We start from the raw sequence: 23,108 nt of genomic DNA, 5'->3' as shown, positions 1-23,108 counted from the left end.
GGAAGTATAATAGAACACATTTAAAGTGAACCTCCGGACTAAAAATCTACTCAGCAGAACTGAAAAGGCTTGGAGTTTCTTTAAGGGCCCTTTTCCACTAGAGCGATTGTGATTGCTGAATCGCAAAATCGCAAATCGCTAGTGATTTTTAAATCGCTAGGGTTGTTACTTTATCATAGAAAGCATGAGAAGTATTTTCCACTACAGTGATTCGATTTGGAAATCGCTAATCGCAAATCGCAATCGCTTGCTGGAGCGATTTTTACAATGATAATGCAATGCAAATGAAAATCGCAAATCGCAATCGCATAACAGAATTAATGAAAAATCGCAATCGCAATCACTGGCGTTTGTGATTTGTGATTGCGATTGCTAGTGGAAAAGGGCCCTAACAGTTTCACAGCATCAAACCTTTGTTTTTCTTACCACAGCATCATTTTTAGCTGCATTTTTAGCTAAGCTCCACCTATCAAAGAAAACTGCCTGGGCTTTTTTCCCTGATGCTGTGCAAAGCATGATGGGATTTCCTATGTTGTTACTCACGTTGCCTAGCAAGTGGGAGGGGGTGATCAGCACACAGGACAGTTGGAACTGTCTCTCATGCTCCCTGTCATCTCCTTTCAACCAAAAAGATGGCTGCCCTCATAAAACCATTTGCCTGTTCTTTTAAAACAGTGTGGGTAAGATATTAAATTACCTATCTATTTTAATTAACAAAACTAATGTAACTTAATGACAGTATTTTTGTTTAGGCTGGAGTTCCTCTTTAACCTCCTTAGCGGTATGGACAAGCTCAGCTCATCCATTACCGCTGGAGGGCGCCGCTCAAGGCCGATTTTCACAATTTATTTTTTTTAAACGTGTTGGTTCCGATCGCCGCCGATGCGCCGCTATCCGCCGCGTAACCGCCGCCCCCCCGCCGAGACCCCTGCGCAGCCTGGCTAATCAGTGGCAGGCAGCGCTGCGGGGTGGATCGGAACACCGGATGACCTCACGACGCCGATGACGTCATCACAATCGTCGCTATGGCGATGGGGGAAGCCCTAAAGGGAATCCCGTTCAGAACGGGATTTCCTTATGGGCTGAGTGCGCCGGTGGCGATCGGAGGAGTGGAAGGGATAGTGCAGGGAGGGGGGGCATCATGTAGCTAGCGCTTTTTTTTTTTTAAATACTGCTGCGCATCCACCCTGGCGATCTTAATAGAACGCCAGGGTGGTTAAAATGAGGTTCTGTAAAATGAAGCACTAAATTGGGGGTCAGAATAATAATGAGCACATTAACAAAAAGCACTAGGATAAGGAGACAGTATAATGAGTGGCAGTGTAACAGGGGTAGTGAAATAAACAGCCGCACCTGCTGTTAAAGAGAAAAAAAAATGCAGGGGTTCCCCAAGATCAAAAAAATGTTTGCAGGGTTTCCTTGAGATCCGAAAGTTATTTGCAGGGTTCCTCCAGGGTAAAAAGGTTGAGAAAGACTGTTATAGATGGTTAAAGTGATAATTCTGCATCGTAAGCAAATGTAATACAAAGTGTGTGCAGGATAGAATTATACTACCAGTAATAAATATAAGAAAGTAGGCTATTTCCAATCTGCATACAAGCCGAAATTTTTTGCATCTCACCGACGGTATCAAATCATCATACACATATGGCTGTAGTCCCCGTTTGGGAGGACCTGATTGAGTTGTGTAAAGCCCGGACAACGACTACTTCAGGCGATGGGTCAACTTGGGCAAGCGAGGGCCAACTTCTGTGAAGACGCCGTTCCCTCGCACACCACGTGAAGTCACGCATGCGTCACTATGTATTTGAAAAAGCACAAGCCTTATCAAAAAACAAATGGAAAGGGCCCAAATACTTTCCTTGTAATTTTCAGTGCTGCTTTGAACCTTAGCAACCTTCCACACTGAATATTGCAGTCTGTACTTTTCACTTTTCTAAGAACACCTTTTGACACGATAACTGTCTCGGCAGACGCGAAGAAATATTTTTTTTTTATGTAGACTGCAAAGCAAATCGTATAGAACCGTGTTTGCTAAGTGATTTGCGTGTGCTCCCATTCATTTAAAGGTAATTTAAAGTATATAGGAGAAATGGGGGAAGCTGGCTTGTATGGTGAGCCGCCCTGATGCCCACCGCTCCTCCCCATTCTCCTTCCTGCCCCTCCAATGCTCTTAATTGCCCTCCTGCACCCTCTTCCGGGTCACCAAAGTTGGGCATCACTGCGCTTGCCTGGCTGCGCGCATCGCATAATAGTGACATCATGTGCACGTACAGATCTCTTCCGGTTGCGTGCTGTAGGACGCATGCAGCCAGGCCAGTGCAGGTGCAGTGATGCCGGACTTTGGCGAACCTGGAATGGAGTGCAGGAAGGAAATTAGGAGCATTGGAGGGGCAGGAAGGAAAACTGGGGCAGCGGTGGGCATCAGGACGGCTCCCCATATGTGCCAGCTCCCCCCCTTTCTTCTTTATATTTCAGCTCCAGTATCCTTTATCCTAGTCACAAATGCTTGAAAAATGCATCATGTGCTACGCTTGCAATTAGGTTAAAAATGGATTGCACCCTTTTACTGGGTCGCCCTTGTTTTAATCCACATATTGGGTATTGATTGTGCTTTGGCAAATCTATAATGTCTTTTAATAAATCTCTTTGTTAATTATTCTCTTTGTTGATGACCCAAAACAAGGCACCGCGATTAAAATGGTATGGAAGTGCAGGCAGTGTGGAAAGGCCCTTATTTTGTCAGAATGGGAACTGTAAATAGTTTTCTTTTTGTTCCCCTTGGAAACCAGTTATAAACTTTGTTGTTGCTCTCCTGCCCTGCAGTGTGAATGCTGTAAACATCAGATTAACCTTTAGGCCGGGGTCACACCTGTGTTGTCAGGAAACACAAACGCTTTCTCACACAGAATTTTTTAAATAATATGTGCGTTTTAGAGGCGGGTTTTTCTTTTACAGTAGCAATGATTGTCTGTGAGAAATTGCTTGTGCTGTGCGATAAAGTCGTGCATGTTGTCAGTTTTTCAAACACACGGAAATCGCATTGATAAAATGCAGATGTTCGTGAAATTGTGGTAGACCCATAGAAATACAATATGTGTGATTTTTGCATTGTGGGAAATGGAAATCACCTAACATTTAGCCAAGTGTGACCCCCATCTTAAAAAAAGAGTGAAATTGTGATTTATGATGTGGAGTTTTTTAAGTGGGAATCTGCAAAAAAAAAAAATTGCATTGCACGGTGTTTCTTATGCGGCTGCTATTGATTTAACACCATCACAAATGCAGGAAAATGCGGCAAGCGATATGTTTGCAATTACTATGTTAACCATTTCAGCCTGCTGGGATTTTTCACCTTATGCATCAGAACAATTTTCAACTCCCATTCATTCACTAATAACTTTATCACTACTTATCACAATTTATTGATCTGTTTTCTTTTTTTTTTCACCACTAATTAGGCTTTCTTTGGGTGGTACATTTTGCTAAGAATTATTTTTTAATAAATGCATTTTAACAGGAAGATTAAGAAAAAATTGAAAAAAATCATATATTATCGCGACATTATAGCTTTAAAATAGTACATGCTACCATAATTAAAATCTATGTATTTTATTTGCCCATTTGTCTCGGTTATTACACCATTTAAATTTTGTCCCTATCACAATGTATGGCGCCAATATGTTATTTGGAAATAAAGGTGCATTTTTTCCGTTTTGCGCCCATCACTATTTACAAGCTTATAATTTAAAAATTGTTTGTAGTATACCCCCTTCACATGCATATTTAAAAAGTTCAGACCCTTAGGTAACTATTTGTATTTTTTTTTTCATTAAAAATGTTATTTGGGTAATTTTTTGGTGTTGGGAAATAAACCGTTAATTTTTAATGTTAGAAAATGTGTAAAATGGTATGTAAAATGTTTGTAGATATAGTTTTACTATTTGGCCACAAGATGGCCACCTTGAGTTATTTTTTCCTCCTTGTGCTTCTCGCTAACCGGAAGCACAAGCGGATGGGGAAACTTCTTTTTTTTGTGCAGAAAGACTGAAGCCTCTAGTAAGAGAGCTTTGGTTTTTCTGCTGGGGACACGGATCGGTGATTGGGAACCATGTTCCCGTTCACTGATCCCAGGGCTACCAGGGGACAGCACGGGGGGCGCGATCGCGCGCGGGAGCGCTGCACCACAGCAGAGCAGCCGCCTGGACGTGATGATCACGTCTGGGCCGCTGAAATGGTTAATAACCGTGCCCTTTGCGAACAGCAAGACGCATGTACTTTAATTATATAACCCATTAGCAGCTTTGATATAGATAGGTCGTTTGAGATAAGTGCAGTTCTTTTGACCTCCGTTGGAAGAACTCATTGGGCTTGATTCACTAAGACAAATGGCATGCCTTATCAGAGTAGCATAGCGAGCGCTACGAACTTATGCCTGCTAATTGGCAATAACGAGAGCTCCACTCGTCCTGCCCTGAGCCCCTGCGGGTCCAATCACCTTAAAGGACATTGGCCTCGATTCATCAATACTTAGCAAATTTGTTAACAACAGTTTGGTAAAATACCGAATTTGTTAACTTCATTTCAGGATTCATCAAAGTTATCTACAGCTGTTAGCGAACATTCGTTAACGATTCGGTAACGATTCGCTAAAACGGAATAAAGTGCAATTCATGAAAAAGAAAGTGGGCGTGGTTTAGCGTTACATTTAGGATTAGTTATCTCCTTCACTGCTCTGTCGTTATTCCGGTCAGATCATTGCTGACAGAGAAGGGAGCCATTTGAAGTGGTTATGTATCAGCTGAGAGTGATTCAAAGGCACAGAAGGGCAAGAATAAGGTCTAGAACCAGATCAATTTGCAAGAGAATGGATTTATTTGCTATAACACGACATCTGCATTTCTCTTGAATCATCTCGTAAGAGAACAAAGGCAGTGTCAGGGTTAACTAATTTGCTAGCTGCACTATAATTTTTTAGAAAAGGCTCCTATCAAATTGTGGGATTGTCCCAACCACTTTCAGAATCCTGGTCCAGGTGTAAAGCCCTATTCAGAATGTTGCTACGTAGTGCTCAAAGGACTGCCTTTTACCCACAATTCCATGGGAATCTTATGGCCTTGTGTTAAAGTACCACTGTAAAATGGAAATATCGACACGTTACCGAATGGTTACCGAATTGTTATCGAATTCACACCGAATGAGGAAAAACCTTGATGAATACAACTAGAAATCGCTAAACTTCGAATTCGGTAATTTAACAAACTGGAAAAAGTTATCTCAAAGAGAATGATGAATCGAGGCCAATGGCCTCGATTCATCATTCTCTTTGAGATAACTTTTTCCAGTTTGTTAAATTACCGAATTCGAAGTCTAGCGATTTCTAGTTCGTGTGAAATCGCTAAACTTCGAATTCGGTAATTTAACAAACTGGAAAAAGTTCATCATTCTCTTTGAGATAACTTTTTCCAGTTTGTTAAATTACCGAATTCGAAGTTTAGCGATTTCTAGTTGTATTCATCAAGGTTTTTCCTCATTCGGTGTGAATTCGATAACCATTCGGTAACGTGTCGATATTTCCATTTTACAGTGGTACTTTAACACAAGGCCATAAGATTCCCATGGAATTGTGGGTAAAAGGCAGTCCTTTGAGCACTACGTAGCAACATTCTGAATAGGGCTTTACACCTGGACCAGGATTCTGAAAGTGGTTGGGACAATCCCACAATTTGATAGGAGCCTTTTCTAAAAAATTAAAGTGCAGCTAGCAAATTAGTTAACCCTGACACTGCCTGTGTTCTCTTACAAGATGATTCAAGAGAAATGCAGATGTCATGTTATAGCAAATCTATTCTCTTACAAATTTATATAGTTGCAGACCTTATTCTTGCCCTTCTGTGCCTTTGAATCACTCTCAGCTGATACATAACCACTTCAAATGGCTCCATCTTCTCTGTCAGCAATGATCTGACAGGAATAACGACAGAGCAGTGAAGGAGATAACTAATCCTAAATGTAACGCTAAACCACGCCCACTTTCTTTTTCATGAATTGCACTTTATTCCGTTTTAGCGAATTGTTACCGAGTGTTCGCTAACAGCTGTAGATAACTTTGATGAATCCTGAAATGAAGTTAACAAATTCGGTATTTTACCAAACTGTTGTTAACAAATTTGCTAAGTGTTGATGAATCGAGGCCATTATCCCTGCACTTTGATTGGCCAAATAGGCTGCCTGTCAGGTTTCCTGTCAAGTGACAGGCAGCCTTTTACAGAATGTAGAAATGTGTGAAAATGTTGTAACCAGAACTATGGTGGCTCCTTATGGTCCTCAACAAATCGAGGCCATTATCCCTGCACTTTGTGTTGATGAATCGAGGCCATTATCCCTGCACTTTGATTGGCCAAATAGGCTGCCTGTCAGGTTTCCTGTCAAGTGACAGGCAGCCTTTTACAGAATGTAGAAATGTGTGAAAATGTTGTAACCAGAACTATGGTGGCTCCTTATGGTCCTCAACAAATCGAGGCCATTATCCCTGCACTTTGTGTTGATGAATCGAGGCCATTATCCCTGCACTTTGATTGGCCAAATAGGCTGCCTGTCAGGTTTCCTGTCAAGTGACAGGCAGCCTTTTACAGAATGTAGAAATGTGTGAAAATGTTGTAACCAGAACTATGGTGGCTCCTTATGGTCCTCAACAAATCGAGGCCATTATCCCTGCACTTTGTGTTGATGAATCGAGGCCATTATCACTGCACTTTGATTGGCCAAATAGGCTGCCTGTCAGGTTTCCTGTCAAGTGACAGGCAGCCTTTTACAGAATGTAGAAATGTGTGAAAATGTTGTAACCAGAACTATGGTGGCTCCTTATGGTCCTCAACAAATCGAGGCCATTATCCCTGCACTTTGTGTTGATGAATCGAGGCCATTATCCCTGCACTTTGATTGGCCAAATAGGCTGCCTGTCAGGTTTCCTGTCAAGTGACAGGCAGCCTTTTACAGAATGTAGAAATGTGTGAAAATGTTGTAACCAGAACTATGGTGGCTCCTTATGGTCCTCAACAAATCAATGATAAAAAAAAAAAAAACAAAAAAAACTTCCTATTGTATCTCTGCTGATGCGTTCTCATTTCTCATTCTTACTCAGTCTTCTAATTTAAAAGTTAATGGAATTTATGAATTGCTGCTTCTTATTGCATGGGTAGAGTGAAGATCTGTTCCTGAAGGAATAGTCCAAATCCAAAAAAGCTTCATCGGCAGGACCCAATACATTTAGGGTTGCCAAAACGAAACATTAGCAAGGGAGGGGTGGTTGTGGGATTATACTGAAGGGTATAGGTGCTTGTGGTATACAGTCCATAAGGGAGTGGAGGATATAAGGGACAGTATAGGGGCTGGCATATATAGTCCATAGGGGTGAGGAGGGTATAGGGGGCAGTATAAGGGGTATACAGTATCCTGTTCCTCTCAGTTGGTGGCAGGCAGTGATATATTGGGCAGCTGTTTGCACCATTGTTTCCTCTCCCCTAGAAGGTTGTAGAGTTTCCTCTCATCTGTGGAGGTGGAATTAGTCCTCACAGGTGCAAATTTGCTGCAGTGTAGCAGGAGTGGGCCTCATTCTCCAGGGCCCCCTGGTCACACTGTCTGCACAGTCCTCCTATCATCTTTTCCATGTTGGTGCCAACTATCTCCAGGCTGCGGGCTCTCAGATGTTACAGGCTCAGGGCCTTTGGGGTGGTGTAGCCTCTCTAGATACAGGGATAATGTGTAAGGTTTAGTGTGTTTCCCCCATCTAACATGCGTTCTCTGCCTTCTCTACTTTCAGGAAGAAAGATCCTTCTACGAATAAGAAGGACCGTGTGAACCACTGCCTGACAATATGCGAGAACATAGTCGCTCAGTCTCTGAGGTATGGCTCTATTTCGCCTGCTGCAACCCAGCATACAGGTCCTCCCGATCTACACTGGGTACATTATTTTTTTTAACAATAAAATAAAAATAAACTGGATACATTATTGAACATGAACATGAATGATGCGGTTGGAATATTTTGGTGAACCTGTTCATTTAGGTCTCATTCACTCTGGCAGCCGTGCAAAACTGTAATCACAGCCCAGCGCTGAGCATTGTGGCTCCATGCCACACAAGTAAATGGGGCCACTTGTACTCTCTATCCAAAAGTGTGCTTAGGTAAGTTTTCTACACAGTGACCTGAATGGAGAGGCCAGACAGTGCTTGAGAAGAAGTATGAGAAGATGAACACCACTCTGCCTGCGTTTGGTGAGAACAGGCCACAATTCTGGGTTTGGAATGACTGGTCCAGTCCAAGAGAATGTCCTCTTGAAGTTCTGCTGACCACCTCGCCCACTGGTGGTGGCTGGATAGTGTACTGGTAGGGCTCTGCCTCTTGACACAGAAGTCCTGGGTACGAATCTTGGCTCTTCCCTTGCCTCTTCCTGTTCAGTAAATCTGCACCTATTAAGTAAGGAGTCATTGGGTTAGACTCCCTAACACTGCTACTGCTTACTGAACGTGCCTAGTGGCTTCCGATCTGGAGCTTTAAGTCCGTGAAATAAGTGTTATTTGTCTTGTTTATGCTGTCCTCCCCAAAAAGGACCTGCGTCGCCTGCAATTAGTGCAGAATGCTGCTGCCAGATTGCTAACAAACCAGCCTCGCCACTGTCACATTACACCGATCCTTCGCTCACTGCACTGGCTACCAGTAGAATGGAGAATACTCTTCAAGATTGGACTGCTGACATTCAAATCCCTGCACAATCTGGGCCCTGGATACATGAAGGACCTGCTGAAGCTGCACCACACCTCTCACAACCTCAGATCAGCAAGTTCTATAAACTTGGTCACTCCCAGAGTGCACCTCAAAAAATCTGGAGATAGAGCCTTCTGTCATGCTGCTCCTACTCTTTGGAACTCCCTGCCACACCCAGTAAAGACAGCACCATCCCTGGAGCGATTCAAATCCAGACTGAAAAGCCACCTGTTTAGCCTGGCATTTCCAGATTTAAAAAATTCTTCCTCTGTACCACGATGGTCGGAGCCATGCTTATGCGCTTTGAGTCCCACGGGAGAAAAGCGCTTTACAAATGTTTGTTGTTGTCATTTGTTTTTTTTTTTAATTGCTTTTCAGGCTAACTTAGATTAAATATAAGTCTTATAATGTTATTTATAAACAAGCTTTTTTTTTTTTCTCCCGGGTACTGTAAGGATTAAGAATTCAGGTGTGTAAATGAGTTTCTCTGCAGTCTGATTGTAGCTAAACTCTCATTTTGCATAGCAGAGAAATCACTTCTGAGTGCAGGAAACAAATTAAAAAGGCCAGTAGTTCAAGACTGGAACATTAAAATGATAAAAATGGTAAAGGAAATCTGTAACGAAATTAAAAAAAAAAGTCAGATACTTGCCTATGGAGAGGGAGGGCTCTGGATCTCATAGAGCCTTCCCTGTCCTCTCTCTGTGTCCTCATTCCAGTGCTGCCCCCGTTGTAATTTGCCGCCTCTGGAAGCTCTTGAAAAGCTTCAGAAGCACTTGTGTCTCTGAAGATGGGCGGCTCCATAATGCGTTTGTACCAATGTGCTTCCGAGGATCTGCGAAGGCGTATTTGACTCGATCACCTGTGACAGGGCTGAACCGAGTGGACCGAGTGAGGACTGGGAAGGCTGTATATGATCCAGAGCCTTCCCACTGTATAGGAAAGTATCAAACTTTTTTATTTGCTTCACTATTACTTTAAACTCAGATTTTTAGCTTTAAAACACAAAAATGAGAGTATGTGATTCCAGGAAAGTCCTATTTAGGAGTAGATCTATAGATGCAATTGTTTCTCTTGTCAAATCTCTTTTTATTACACAAGAGTAGGAGCTGTACACACAATTCCAGCATGAGCACACACGTTACGCTTGGCCGTAGCCACTTCACAGCTTTGCTGATGTCTCTAGCTGTATTTTTTATAATTTGCTAATAAATAGGATTTTAGCTGAGTGGTGCTGGACCGATTTTGGATTTAGACTGGTTAAAGTGGACCTAAACTTATAACTTCCTCTCTGCTGTAAAAGATATGCAACCAAATAATAACCTTTTAAAGAAAAACATTTATTTGTTACAACTGATACAAATCCTGCAATAAATCTGCAGTGTGTCTACTTCCTGCTTTCATGGAAGCCAGGGCTGTGGAGTCGGAGTCGTGGAGTCGGAGTCGTGGAGTCGGGCAATTTTGGGTGCCTGGAGTCGGAGTCGGAGTCGGGAAAAAATGCACCGACTCCGACTCCTAATGAATTTGTAACTGTAATTAAAATAGAAAATATGATAAAATGTTCTATTTCTCAGATAATAGTCATTAAGAATAATGTATATATACAGTAATAGCTGTGCTTAGTCCACAAAAATGAAATAAACCAATAAAAATTAGTTACTTGTGCTGCTTCAATAAAGCAGTCCCCGTATTGTTAAGGTCAGATATACATATCTGATTGTGACTGTATATATGATGAGTACACAGGAATCTCTTATATATACTAAATAACATCTATGCTGTAAGAATAAAGCCTGATGTGTAGCTGTGTCACTAATAGAGATGGTCAATGAGATGGAAATAATTCTGCACTGATGCTGATTTATGCAAATGTATGCACTGAAATCAAATAATTTGATATGTTATTAAAATTTGGTTTGGTGACTACAAATTAAAGGGTACCTGAGACGGATGAAAAGTAAAGTTTTATACATACCTGGGGCTTCCTCCAGCCCCCTTCAGGCTAATCAGTCCCTCACTGTCCTCCACCACCCGGATCTTCTGCTATGAGTCCTGGTAATTCAGCCAGTCAGCGCAGTCCGGCCGCATGCCACTCCCACAGCCAGGAACATTCTGCACCTGCGCAATAGTGCTGCACAGGTGTAGTATGCTCCTAGCGGTGGAGTGTGTTCATGCGCACTACGCCAGACTGGCTCAAGTACCTGGACTCATAGCAGAAGATCCAGGTGGTGGAGGAGGACAACGAGGGACTGATTATCCTGAAGGCGGCTGGAGGAAGCCCCAGGTATGTACAAAACTTTAATTTCATCTGTCTCAGGTTTACTTTGTTACACAGTAGTACTATACTCTACATATGCACTCCTCACAGAGCTGCAGGGAATCCACTGAGAATGCTGTGCACATTGAACACAGAGGTGTTGTCTGTTTACAATCTCCTCATTCCCCTGCAGAGTACCTGCACATCATTCTTACATGTACCCACACTTACACTGCCTAGGGCCTGATAGATGTTCTTTGTTCCGGTTTGTACCTTTTACAAGTACTATTACTAAGGACTAGTTTTAGTCTAAAGGAAATAAATATAGTAGTCTACATATCCTTCTCACTTCAGTTGTCTTGTAAAATTCCTAAGCGTTGGCAGTTATGAGACGAATTTCATGTTACATACTTTTAATCAACAAAATTGTAATATGCAAATTAGAGGAGTCGGAGTCGGTGGAATCCTAAACTGAGGAGTCGGAGTCGGTGGATTTTTGGACCGACTCCACAGCCCTGATGGAAGCATGCATGTTAACTTCCCGTGTGCTACAAATTAGCTGCTTCCTAAGATGACACAGCTGAAGAGATGAAATTACAGATGTGATTAGTTACAGATGAGGGGAAATTAGACAGGCTAGCTAAACTCTCTAAATACAAACACGGTGCATTTCTCTGTTTTCCTTCTGTCTTGTGCAAGAGTTCAGGTCTACTTTAAGCCCCATTAATACATGGGTGAATCCTGGTGCAGACTCCTTATACCCTTTGCATTTGGGCGCTGCTCTATCCCCTTTTGGACTGCTTTTCAGCATGAGCCTGTATGTGTGGAAAGGCCAAATATTTCACACTGGAATTTGAACTATGCCAAAAAGAAAAAAAAATATTTAGTTTCACAAGTTTGCAGCATTATGTCTGCTGAAGAAAGTGAAGCTCGCAATCAAGTTTCAGTATGTTTTATTTAGGCCCTTGTGAAATGATTTTAGTGTTCTTGTTGCTGTTGGTTCATAAATAATTTTCTAGGATAAAGAGCAGCGGCAGTCACCGGTTATTATGTATGTGGCAGGCCTGGCGGTTATGTAATTCTGACCTGAGCCGGGTCACCTGATCCTTCTCCACAGCACAGCTGCATTGTCTGTTTAGGATTCAAGTAACATTACCTGACAGGGGGCGCATGCTGAAAGTTTAATATGCAGCCTTTACAGACAATAGTCTGCGGTTATTACATCTATAGGAAGACGCTGATGGATACAGTTACCAGCTATTCTACAGACTGAGGGCTCGTTCATACTTGGGGCGTTTTCGGCCTTTTTTCAAAATGCTTGTGCAATGAATCTCTATGAGAAGGTTCATATCAGCGCAGTGCGTGCGCTCAGCAAAGCGGTGTCTGTACCATTTTTAAAGCGATTTTTGCCTCAATGGAAGGTATAGGGAAAAACGCAAACGCTCATAAAATAGCTTTGTGCAGCGATTCCGTGAGCGTATTTAAGAATCCCAGGTCGTAAAGCTAGGCACCATCTCCTCTCAACCTCGGATTACAAATACAGGAGCACCACAAGGGTGCGTCCTGTCGCCGTTCCTGTTCTCCCTGTATATGAACGCCTGCAGATACACAGCGGACTCCGTTAAAGTGATCAAATTCGCCGACGACACCACCATTGTCGGCCTCATCACTAAAAATGACGAAGAAGCGTACCGCCACCAGGTTGAGAGCATCTGCCACTGGTGCAGGGAGAACGGCCTGGTCCTAAACACGGCAAAAACTGTTGAGGTGATAATTGATTTCAGAAAGCACGCCAACGCTCCTCCTCCAATCCGTATTGGTGAGAAAGAAGTTGAAAGAGTTCCCTGTGTCCGACTTCTGGGCACAACCATCTCCAACGACCTGAAGTGGAAGGACAACACCTCCTCCGTCCAGAGGAAAGCACAGCAGAGGTTATTCTTTCTCCGCCAATTTAAGAAGTTCGGCATGTCCCCAAAGCTTCTGACCAGCTTTTACTCCGCTACAATTGAATCTGTCCTCTGCTCTTCCATCCTAGTCTGGTACGCCGGCTCCTCCGCCAGCGACAGACACAAATTGCAGAGAGTCATCAGATCAGCGGAGAGAATTATTGGAAAACCGCTACCCGCTCTGGACCTCCTCTACCACTCAAGGCTGTGCTCCAAAGCTTTGAGGATTGCCAATGACCCCTCACACCCAGGCAACCATTTTTTCAGCCAGCCTTTGGGCCGGAGGTATCGGTCCATCTACACCAGGACCACTAGACACAGAAACAGCTTCTTCCCCTCAGCTGTCAACTCACTGAACTCTCTCCACGCATTCTCCACCACAACGTGACCATGCTGTTGCACATACACATAGCAGCGCCAAGCCCGGCGATCTTTTTGAGTGTTCTCGATATTTTTGAGTGTTTTGAAATTATGCAAAAATTGAGCGTTTTTTTGCTTGTATGCTTTCCCTGTATGTAAATGTCTGATATAGTGTTGATCCTTCTGATGTATTCTGTTTGCCCTATCCTACCTGTATCCTGTACGTGCCAAGACCAATTCCGGGCATGACCCAGTCGTGCTTGGCGAAAATAAAGATTCTGATTGTATCATTTTCTGGGTCAAATAGTTCACTTCGTGACTTGCGTCAGGGAGTGAATTACAAAACTCTGGAAAACGCTTAGAAAAGCGCTTTTACCAGAAACGCAGAGCGCAGTGGAGCGCCGGGAGGGGGAAAAATTAGCACAAAAAGCAAAATGTTTGCGTTTCCGATTTAAGGTGTGAATGAGGCCTGAATGTACATTGTTTGTTTGTCCCTCCAGGGTTTTTTAGGTAGTTTCTCTTTAGATGGTTTAATGCCAGTTGCTAAGTTTATTTGCAAAGACTAAGGTGGCCACACACCATACAATTGTTTTTGATTCGATTCAAGCATTCTGATCCTTTTTTTCCCATTGATTGGAAGTTTCGATAAGAATCTTCGAGGTACCAAACACGTATTTTCGAGATTGCCACAATTTTGGAATAAAAGATCATAAACTCCCCCAAAAAAGTTTAGAGAAAAATGTACTGAATAGTTACATACAATTTTTTTTTCTGGATGTCCAATCTCAAAAAAATAAAACAGGAAATTTGATCAGATTTCTCGGTCGAGATCTTTTAATTGTATGGTGTGTGTGTGGCCACCTTAAAGCTTTGTACACACAACGGATTAAACTCTGCCAAAGCAGCCAGTAACGATTGCCTCTGCTGAGACTATAGCATGTGTACAGCGGCCCCACTAGGCCTCAGCCAGCAATCAGCCTGGTGTATTGCCTCTGCTGAGACTATATCATGTGTACAACGGCCCCACTAGGCCTCAGACAGCGATCAGCCTGGTGTATTGCCTCAGCTGAGACTATATCATGTGTACAGCGGCCCCACTAGGCCTCAGACAGCGATCAGCCTGGTGGATTGCCTCAGCTGAGACTATAGCATGTGTACAGCGGCCCCACTAGGCCTCAGCCAGCGATCAGCCTGGTGGGTTGTCTCTGCCAAGCTCTTTGTTTTCTTTACTCTCCCTGCCCCCCCCCCCCCCCCCCCCCCACGTGGGTCACCTCGTGCACCGTTCTGTGGCTCCACCTCGCTTCGCATCAAAAGTCACAGCTAGCATGCAAACTTGCAACTAGGGATGATCAATGAGATGCATAAAATTTCTCCTTGCCTTAAAATGTAATGTAAATTATATGCCGCTTGAAGTTGGACCAATCAGAATAACTTCCTGTCAATTTTTTAATTGGTCTAAGTTCAAGCTGCATAACATTTACATGAAATTTGAAAGGAATTGTTTGCAATGTTTCATTTGACACTTCTCCGGCAGCCAGTTGCAGTCCATACATGCTCGGCAACGTGCTGCTCAATACAGGGAGCACAAGTGCAGTTCTCCTTTAACCACTTGAGGACCGCAGTGTTAAACCCCCCTAAAGACCAGGCCTTTTTATTGTTAATTGGCCAAACACTGGCCAAAAAGAACAAGTACCAGGGAAATAGAAATCATGCATTGTATGGAGGGGGATCAGCCAGGACCCCCACGGTACAGTAGTGACCTTGCGTCCCCATCTACATACACAGGGGGATTCACAGGAGACTCCCAAACATTTCAAACATTCTCTTTGGAGTCCTTACTAACCAATTGTGTTTTTTTACTTTCAAAGTAAATACCACCTTGAGTGTACCTATAGGGCCTGTCTTTTTAGACTACAGTGCATGATATTGTTAATTGGCCACTGCAGCTTTAAGGCCAAGCTGCAGGGCCGCACAACACAGCACACAAGTGATTTCTCTCCCCCCCCCCCCTTTTCTCCCCACCAACAGAACTCTCTGTTGGTGGGGTCTGATCGCTCCACAGTTGTTGGGTTTTTTTTTTTTTTGTTGTTTTATTTTTAATAAATTTTAGCTTTTTTTAAAATGTATATTCCCCTGCTCCCTCCCTCCTTTCCCCAGCCAGCCAATCAGGCTTCAGCCTATGACAGCCGATCACTCCCCAGTCTCAGGAGGGGACAGCCGTGTCACACAGCTGTCCCCAGTACAGCGCTGCTGCCGATCGCAAATCGACGATCTATGTAAATAGACGGTGATCATGCCGTCTAACAGTCTCCCGAGCGACGATTGCCGATCGGAGACTGAAGAGGGGGCGGGGCTCCGCCGACCCGAGCAGGAGATGCGCGCGATCTCCTGCAAAATGCAGCCCCAGGACTTGACACCAATTGGCGTTAGGCGGTCCTGGGGCTGCCGCCGCGACCACGCCCATTGGCGTGGGGCGGTCTTTAAGTGGTTAAGAGCTTTTTCACACTGCTTGTTTTGCCAAGCAGTTTGCATCACTCAGCAATGTAGTACAGATGGTTTTTCAGTATTCCAGCAATGTCTGATCACAGCAACACAGTGCGAGTAGAACGTACCAGTGCAAATGATGTGCAGGCTGCATGCATAGCAATGTGGTGTACGTGACTTCTAGTTTCATAGGTCCAGATTTATCAAAGCATTACCGACAGTTTTTTCTTCTTAAACTGTTCTAACCAGCAGAGGAACTGTTCTGCATGATAGGAAGAAACTTCTCAAATCCTACATAATAGCGGCAGTTTAGTGTGGATTTCTAGAGCTGCACTACAGTTAAAAATTATTCCTAAACCGTTGCAGGTTAAGAAATGCTTGATAGCAGTTCTACAGATAGTGTAGCAGTGCAGGCTAGACATGATTTGTGAAGTGCTCCTCCCCCCTACTGCCAGGTATCCTTTGAAGCTGTTCTGTGCTTAACCCTTCCAGTGCTGAGCATTGATGCAATACAACAGATGTATTGGTTACCTCAGCAAAAGCAATTTCCCTCACACTGCACTGCCTGAGAGGTCTTTCTAACTCCTATTCCTAAAAGTTTAAGAAGGAATCTGCACTATTTAGTGATTTCTTTAGATATCTGAGACGGTTCTGCATGGATTTCTAAAAACTTACCAATATTTTGTCTCAGACGCTCTTGATAAATCTTCGCCATAGAATTTAAGCCTCATGGCACAATATAATGGAGTGAATGGCAACATGGTGTCAGGCATTGCTTTACTACACACACTATTGTGAACAAGCCCTGACTGTTTGATATCCACATTCTATACATACAGGAAAGAGCTGTAGGAACACTGTGTTTGCCCTGAGGAAGTAGGGCCATAGTGCTAGGTTATCATGTGGCTGCATGCTTTTCCTGATCATATGACCCAACTCTCTACTGCTATTTTTTTTCTGTTCAGGAACTCTCCAGAGTTTCAGAAGTTGCTGGGGATCGCCATGGAGCTTTTCCTGTTGTGCAGCGACGACTCCGAATCAGACGTCAGGATGGTGGCCGATGAGTGTCTCAATAAAGTGGTAAAAGTAAGTGTTGGTTCACTCATGCTAATCTGCATGTGCGGAGCCCACAGGGCAAAGCGATCAGCCTTGCCCAGCAATAAAATAAAAGAACTCTGACTCAACTCTGAGTGCCAGTGGATGCAAATTACACCTCCTGTAAAGTAAAAATTACTGATTCCACATATCTGTAGGTATAAGGGTGATCCCCAGACCCAGAGTAATGGCAGTGTCATTCTGGGGTTTGCTAACAGTATTACTATTATAAAAGTATTTAAGCCCCCCCCCCCCCCGTTAAAAAGCTAGGCCACATGTGTGCGCACACCCACCTGTCCCCCACCGCATATGATTATTATTTTTTATTTATATAGCGCCAACATCTTCCATAGTGCTGTACATAGTACAAAATGTATAGTGACAAACCTAGATGCGTTAGACATTTAAAACTCATGGTGGAGATTAACAGTAGATGAATATACCAAGCAACTAATGAGTGCATCCATGATGGGACATGTTTTTGTCTAGATCAGAGATGTCGAATTCAGTCCTCAACGGCCGAGATCCCTCACACATTTTGACAGCAGACTGGGGGGCGACTATGAGAATTCCACTATGTCACTGAACACATTAGTCAAGCTAATGACCTGTGTGTAAGAAGCTCACATGACTTTCAAATATCTATACAAATTGGTAAGGCTATTATTTTTAAGGCATTTACTCTACCCGTTAGAGAAACCCTATATTTTTCCCACTCATTGAGGCATTGTAGTTTGGTCATCAATGGGGTGTAATTGGCTGCATAGAGTTGTACAATAGAGGAAGAAAGGAAAACACTTAGGGCCCTTTTCCACCTGCAATCGCTAGCGTTCACGCTGAACGCTAGCGATTGCTGAATCGCAAAACCGGCAATTCCCCCGACGTTTGCGGCCGCGATTTTGCTATGCTATGCACTGCATAGCAAAATCGCGGCAATTATCGCTCCGCCGCGCGTTCGCGTTCCCGACAAAAGCGAATCGCGGTAGTGGAAATGACCTACCGCGATTCCTATGTTAAAAAGCAAACCGTAGCGATTGTAAAATCGCTAGCGGTTTGCGGTTTTGCGATTCAGCCAGCGCAAACGCGCTGGTGGAAAAGGGCCCTAAAGTACTCCAGAACCTTGCTCTGTATTTTGAATTTGAATGTAGTGGCCAGCAAGTCCTGTTTCACAATGGATAATACAAATGCTAGAGCTTCTGACTTAGACCTATTGACCTTGAATCCCGACACTGTAGAGAACTTCTCAATTAAGGTAAATAAGTTTGGGAGAGAGCTGCCGGGGGTTGGAGAGGGAGAATACCGTAACGTCAATAAACATGGACACTTTCAAGTCATCCCCGCCAGCTCTTATACCTGAAATGTTTTGAGAATCCCTAAACATTAGGGCCAGGGATGCTACATAGAGGGCGAAAAGCAGCGGAGAGAGAGGACACCCCTCTCTGCATCCAAAGACAGGAGCAGAAACGCCCCCCGAGCATGACGCATCACCTCAATCCCATCATTCTACTAATATTGTCTGTAGTTTGCCTCCCCATAACGAACCCCATGTGATGAAAGTATATCACTTTAGGTTACAAACAATTTAGCCTTTCAGCCGAAATGTTTGAGAATTTTTTTTTTTATCTGAATTTTATCTGGGAGATTGGCCGGTAGTTTGACTCCTCAGCACTATCCTCACCTAGTTTGTGGATTACAATTGTGGCTTGTAAGAATTCAGTCCCCGACAAGTTCTTATTCTACAATTAGAGTAGTTTGGGGATCAAAAGGGGCTTAAAGGTTTTATAATAATAATTTTAAACCTCTTTTCTCCTTGGGGACTCAGTGCTGTAACCCTGCATTCTATAGTCTCAAAGGCTCGGAAAAGAGGTGCGTTTTAGCCTTTTCTTAAAGTTGTCCAGAGAAGGAGCCACTAGCACTGATTGTGGAAGTGAGTTCCATAGAGTAGGGCTTTATAGCAAAAGGCCCAAGTACCAAATGTTTTGAAGTGGATTCTGGGAATAACCAAATTCCTCTTATTGGCAGAGTGGAGGGTGCTTAGAGATTCGTATAATTCCAATAGATCTGCTATGTATTTGGGCCCATGTGGTTTAGAGCCTTGAATGTCAACAGGCAGATCTTAAAATGGATTCTCCATTTTACTGGTAACCAGTGAAGAGTTTGCAGTACTGTGGAGATGTGTGAGCTGTGGGGGTTATGGGCTAGGCTGCATTCTGTACTAGTTGTAAGGGGCGCAGAGCCTTATCCAGGGATACGACGAACAGGGCATTGCAGTAGTCCAGGCAGGAGGATACAAATGCATGAAATAGGGCATGGGAGGTCTTTAGCTGGGATAAGGTGTTTAATTCTTGCTATATTTCTCAGATGGAAGAATGAGTACTTGATGACTTGCTGTCTGAGTTTTAGCTTTCCATCCAGCATCACCCCAAGACGTTTTTATACTGTAGGGCATCTCCCCCAATTGCTAGTTTGGGGTGGGGAGAGTTATGGACATTATCCATCATCTGTGGATCGCCTATCACCTACACCTCTGTTTTGTTAGAGTTCAGCCTCAACCAGCTGGTGTTCATCCATTTTTGTAATTCCTCTAGACAGGCATTGATGGATGCTGATGGGCTTGAAGGACAGATACAATTTTGTGTCGTCTGGTATCCTAGGCCATAGTTCTGGACTATTTTGCCCACTGGGAGGATGTAGATTGCAAAAAGCAACGGTGATGGCACAAAACCCTGTGGAACTCCATAGACAATTGGCATTGTATTAGAGTAGTGGGTGTCCAGACAAACATTCTGTGATTGGAAGATAGTAAGGACTGAAACCAGCTGAGAACAGCACCACTTAGACCACAGTAATTCTTCAATCGCGGGATTAATATTTCATGATCCACAGTATCCACAGGTCAAGACGAATCAGAATTGAGCACTCACCCTTGTCTCTTGCTGTAAGTAGATCATCCATTACTCGGACTATTGGGCCATGTAACCATCTGGACCCAAAAGTAGCGGATTTATTTTATTTTATTGTTCTGCGTATCAGGGTCTTTCATGCTAATAGAGCCGGGTATCTTTTATTTATACTCCTGTAACAGAACATTGGGCTGCTTTCTGTTCATGTCTAGAATACAGTCATTTGATAGAGTGCCGTCTGAGGTTGTTTAGTACTCTCGGCAGGGAATGGTGAGAAAGGGGAAAAACACTCGCCATATCTGACATGTTATAAAACTTATTTGTGTCGCTGCCAGTTTATCTTTTATGGGAGGTTGGAAGAGTCAGAGTATTCTGGCCTGTAGCGGTGGAAGCTAGTTTAAGTGCCCTAGATTAGTTCGAGCAGTGTCACAAATGCAGAGATTTGTAGTAGAGCTATGGTTTGTAAGTTTCTGTCAAAACCGCTGCCCAGGACAGAAGGAAAACTTAAAGAATTGCACCCTTTGGGCCCATTCACACTTGAGCGTTTTGCAGGCGATATTGTCAAAATGCTTAAACACTAGCGTTTTTGAAAGCGCTAGTGTAATTAAACCCTATGCGCCCGTTCTTAAATCGCGAAACGCAAACGCGTCGCCTGCACCATTTTCAGGCTATTTCCCGGTGATCACGTTTCAGTGCTATAGAAGCGGAAAAATTGCTGCAGTGTTCAGTGATTTCCGCTGAAAAATCACTCAAGCAAAACGCTGGTGGTATGCTCCGGCGTTTTGCGCTTTCAAGTGTGAATGGACCCTAAATGTATTTAGAGAGTTTAGCCTGTCTAAGGCCACCTGCACACCATAAACCTCTACAGATCCGCAAAACGCTAGAGGTTTTTGACGCAGATTTTCAGAGCGATTCCTAGACATGTTTAGAGAGGTTTTCTACACATGCCTAGCGGTTTTTGGAGCGTTTTTGTGTAGCAGATTTCATATATTGTTACAGTAAAGCTGTTACTGAACAGCTACTGTAACAAAAACGATTGAAAAACCACTCTGATCTGGCGTTTTTCAGAGCAGTTTTCCACTTTCCTATACGTTAACATTGAGGCAGAAACGCCTCAGAAATCTAAAAAAATGCTGCAGCTCCCGAGTTTGCGTTTGTGGAAAAAACGACCCGCTCTGGTGTGCACCGTCCCATTCACTTTCATTGGCCAAGCGGTTTTCCCCCTGCAAGCGTTTTAAAAAACGCTCCAGAACTGCTCTGATGTGCACCAGCCCTAATTCCTCCACATCCGGGACTAATCACAACTATAATTGGATTGCCCAGCTGTGACAGAGCAGTTAATTCAAAAACACATGTTTTTAACGCTATGGCTTCAATTCATCAAGCATTACCGCATTCGGTAATGCTGAAAACAGCTGAGTTAACGGAGCACTTAAGAAAATGTTAATTCATCAAAGCTGTTACCGAATGAGAAGCTGAAATCACAGAGCAATGAGATAAATTACCGACTTGTGCTCAACACATGTCAGCAAATGTCAGTAAATGTTAATTCATCAAGGTTACCACATTCGCTAGCACATTCGGTGTTTATCTCCAGCTCTCCCCTGTCGTTACAGGCTTCGAAAGCCTTCTGTGTGAATGTTTTCATGATTAGCAGGAGCAGGCAGCCAATAGAAACAGCCCCTGTTCTCCTGCAAGTGCTGCTGATAGGTCACACAGGCTTCTCCACACAAGCTTCCAGACCTCCCAGGCAGTGAGCAGAGATAACGGGACAAAAGATATCCCCAGATGTCCTTCGGTGGTTTAACCCTTTGAGTCCCTGTTTGAATATACAAAGATGCATGTGGTGAAATCACCAAGCATGGCATTTGTAAAGTCTCCAGGAAGTTTATCTACGTTGTGGCAAAGAAGTAAAATGTTAAGAAACACTGATGGACAGATTCAGAGCAGCAGAGGCAGTATAAGTAACAGTAAATATAACACACATTTACATGTAAAGGGATGTCTGGATGCCTTCTATTGTTATCAGCTTGTAACAACACAGAGACATTCCAAGCTGCTCTGCACCACTCTGCTGTTATCTAACAGCCTTTGATGAACTGAAGCCGTAGTACTTCGGTAACTTAACGAACCTCTACCACACATGGGAAAATATTGATGAATTAGCACAGTGAAGTGTAAAATACCGAATGCGGTATTTTAAGGACTGGGATTTTGTTATCGAACACCCTTTGATGAATTGAAGCCATATGTTTTCATGGAATCAGGAAGTAGACACAGTGCAGATTTATTGCATGGTGCAGGATTTCTATCAGCTGTAACAAATGAATGTTTTTCTTTACAGGTTATTATGCCGTTGCTTATTGTTTGAAGTGACCACAATGAGAATTACACCACCAAAGGAAAGAATGGTCAAATCACAGCACCATCTGTTGTAAAGTGTTTCAGTTACAGCTTTATTTCAAAATATTCCAACCACATAAAACCTTTAAAAACAGAAAAAATAAACCTCCTCTTTGTCCATCCTTATCAAGGAAAGAAAATATATCATATCCACGGTTCAATCAGAATCACTTCAATTACAGAATCTGTTTAAAGTGCATAAAATACAATTAAAACCTTTAGGGCCGAAGTGCTCAGTGCAAACCGTCAAAAAAATAAAAAATCCGTGCAAAAGGGAAATGGCCAAAATTAGGTGGTTTGCAAAAGTATTCACCCCCTTGAAGTTTTCAACATTTTGTCATATTACTGCCACAAACATGAATCAATTTTATTGGAATTTCACATGAAAGACCAATACAAAGTGGTGTACACGCGAGAAGTCGAACGAAAATCATACATGATTCCAAGCATTTTTTACAAATAACTGCAAAGTGGGGTGTGCATAATTATTCAGCCCCCTGGGTCAATACTTTGTAGAACCACCTTTTGCTGCAATTACAGCTGCCAGTCTTTTAGGGTATGTCTCTACCAGCTTTGCACATCTAGAGACTGAAATCCTTGCCCATTCTTCTTTGCAAAACAGCTCCAGCTCAGTCAGATTAGATGGAAAGCGTTTGTGAACAGCAGTTTTCAGATCTTGCCACAGACTGTCGATTGGATTTAGATCTGGACTTTGACTGGGCCATTCTAACATATAGATATGTTTTGTTTTAAACCATTCCATTGTTGCCCTGGCTTTATGTTTAGGGGCATTGTCCTGCTGGAAAGTGAACCTCCTCCCCAGTCTCAAGTCTTTTGCAGACTCCCAAGAGGTTTTCTTCCAAGTTTGCCCTGTATTTGGCTCCATCCATCTT

General features: G+C 43.2%; 1 protein-coding gene across 2 annotated transcripts in view; it reads left to right on the top strand.

Annotated features, from left to right (window-relative positions):
• Positions 1-23,108, top strand: part of HTT (huntingtin) — a 289,833-nt gene that overhangs the window by 38,251 nt on the left and 228,474 nt on the right. For both annotated transcript variants that reach the window (XM_068276315.1, XM_068276307.1), the window contains exons 2-3: positions 7,823-7,906; positions 16,780-16,900. In XM_068276315.1, coding sequence (XP_068132416.1) covers positions 7,823-7,906; positions 16,780-16,900 — 205 coding nt within the window. The remainder of the gene's footprint in view (positions 1-7,822; positions 7,907-16,779; positions 16,901-23,108) is intronic.

Source organism: Hyperolius riggenbachi, chromosome 1 (genome assembly GCF_040937935.1).
Source record: "Hyperolius riggenbachi isolate aHypRig1 chromosome 1, aHypRig1.pri, whole genome shotgun sequence".
NCBI classification, from domain to species: domain Eukaryota; kingdom Metazoa; phylum Chordata; class Amphibia; order Anura; family Hyperoliidae; genus Hyperolius; species Hyperolius riggenbachi.
The sequence above is the reverse complement of the archived record's forward strand: the minus strand, read 5'-3'. Positions and strand labels throughout refer to the sequence as shown.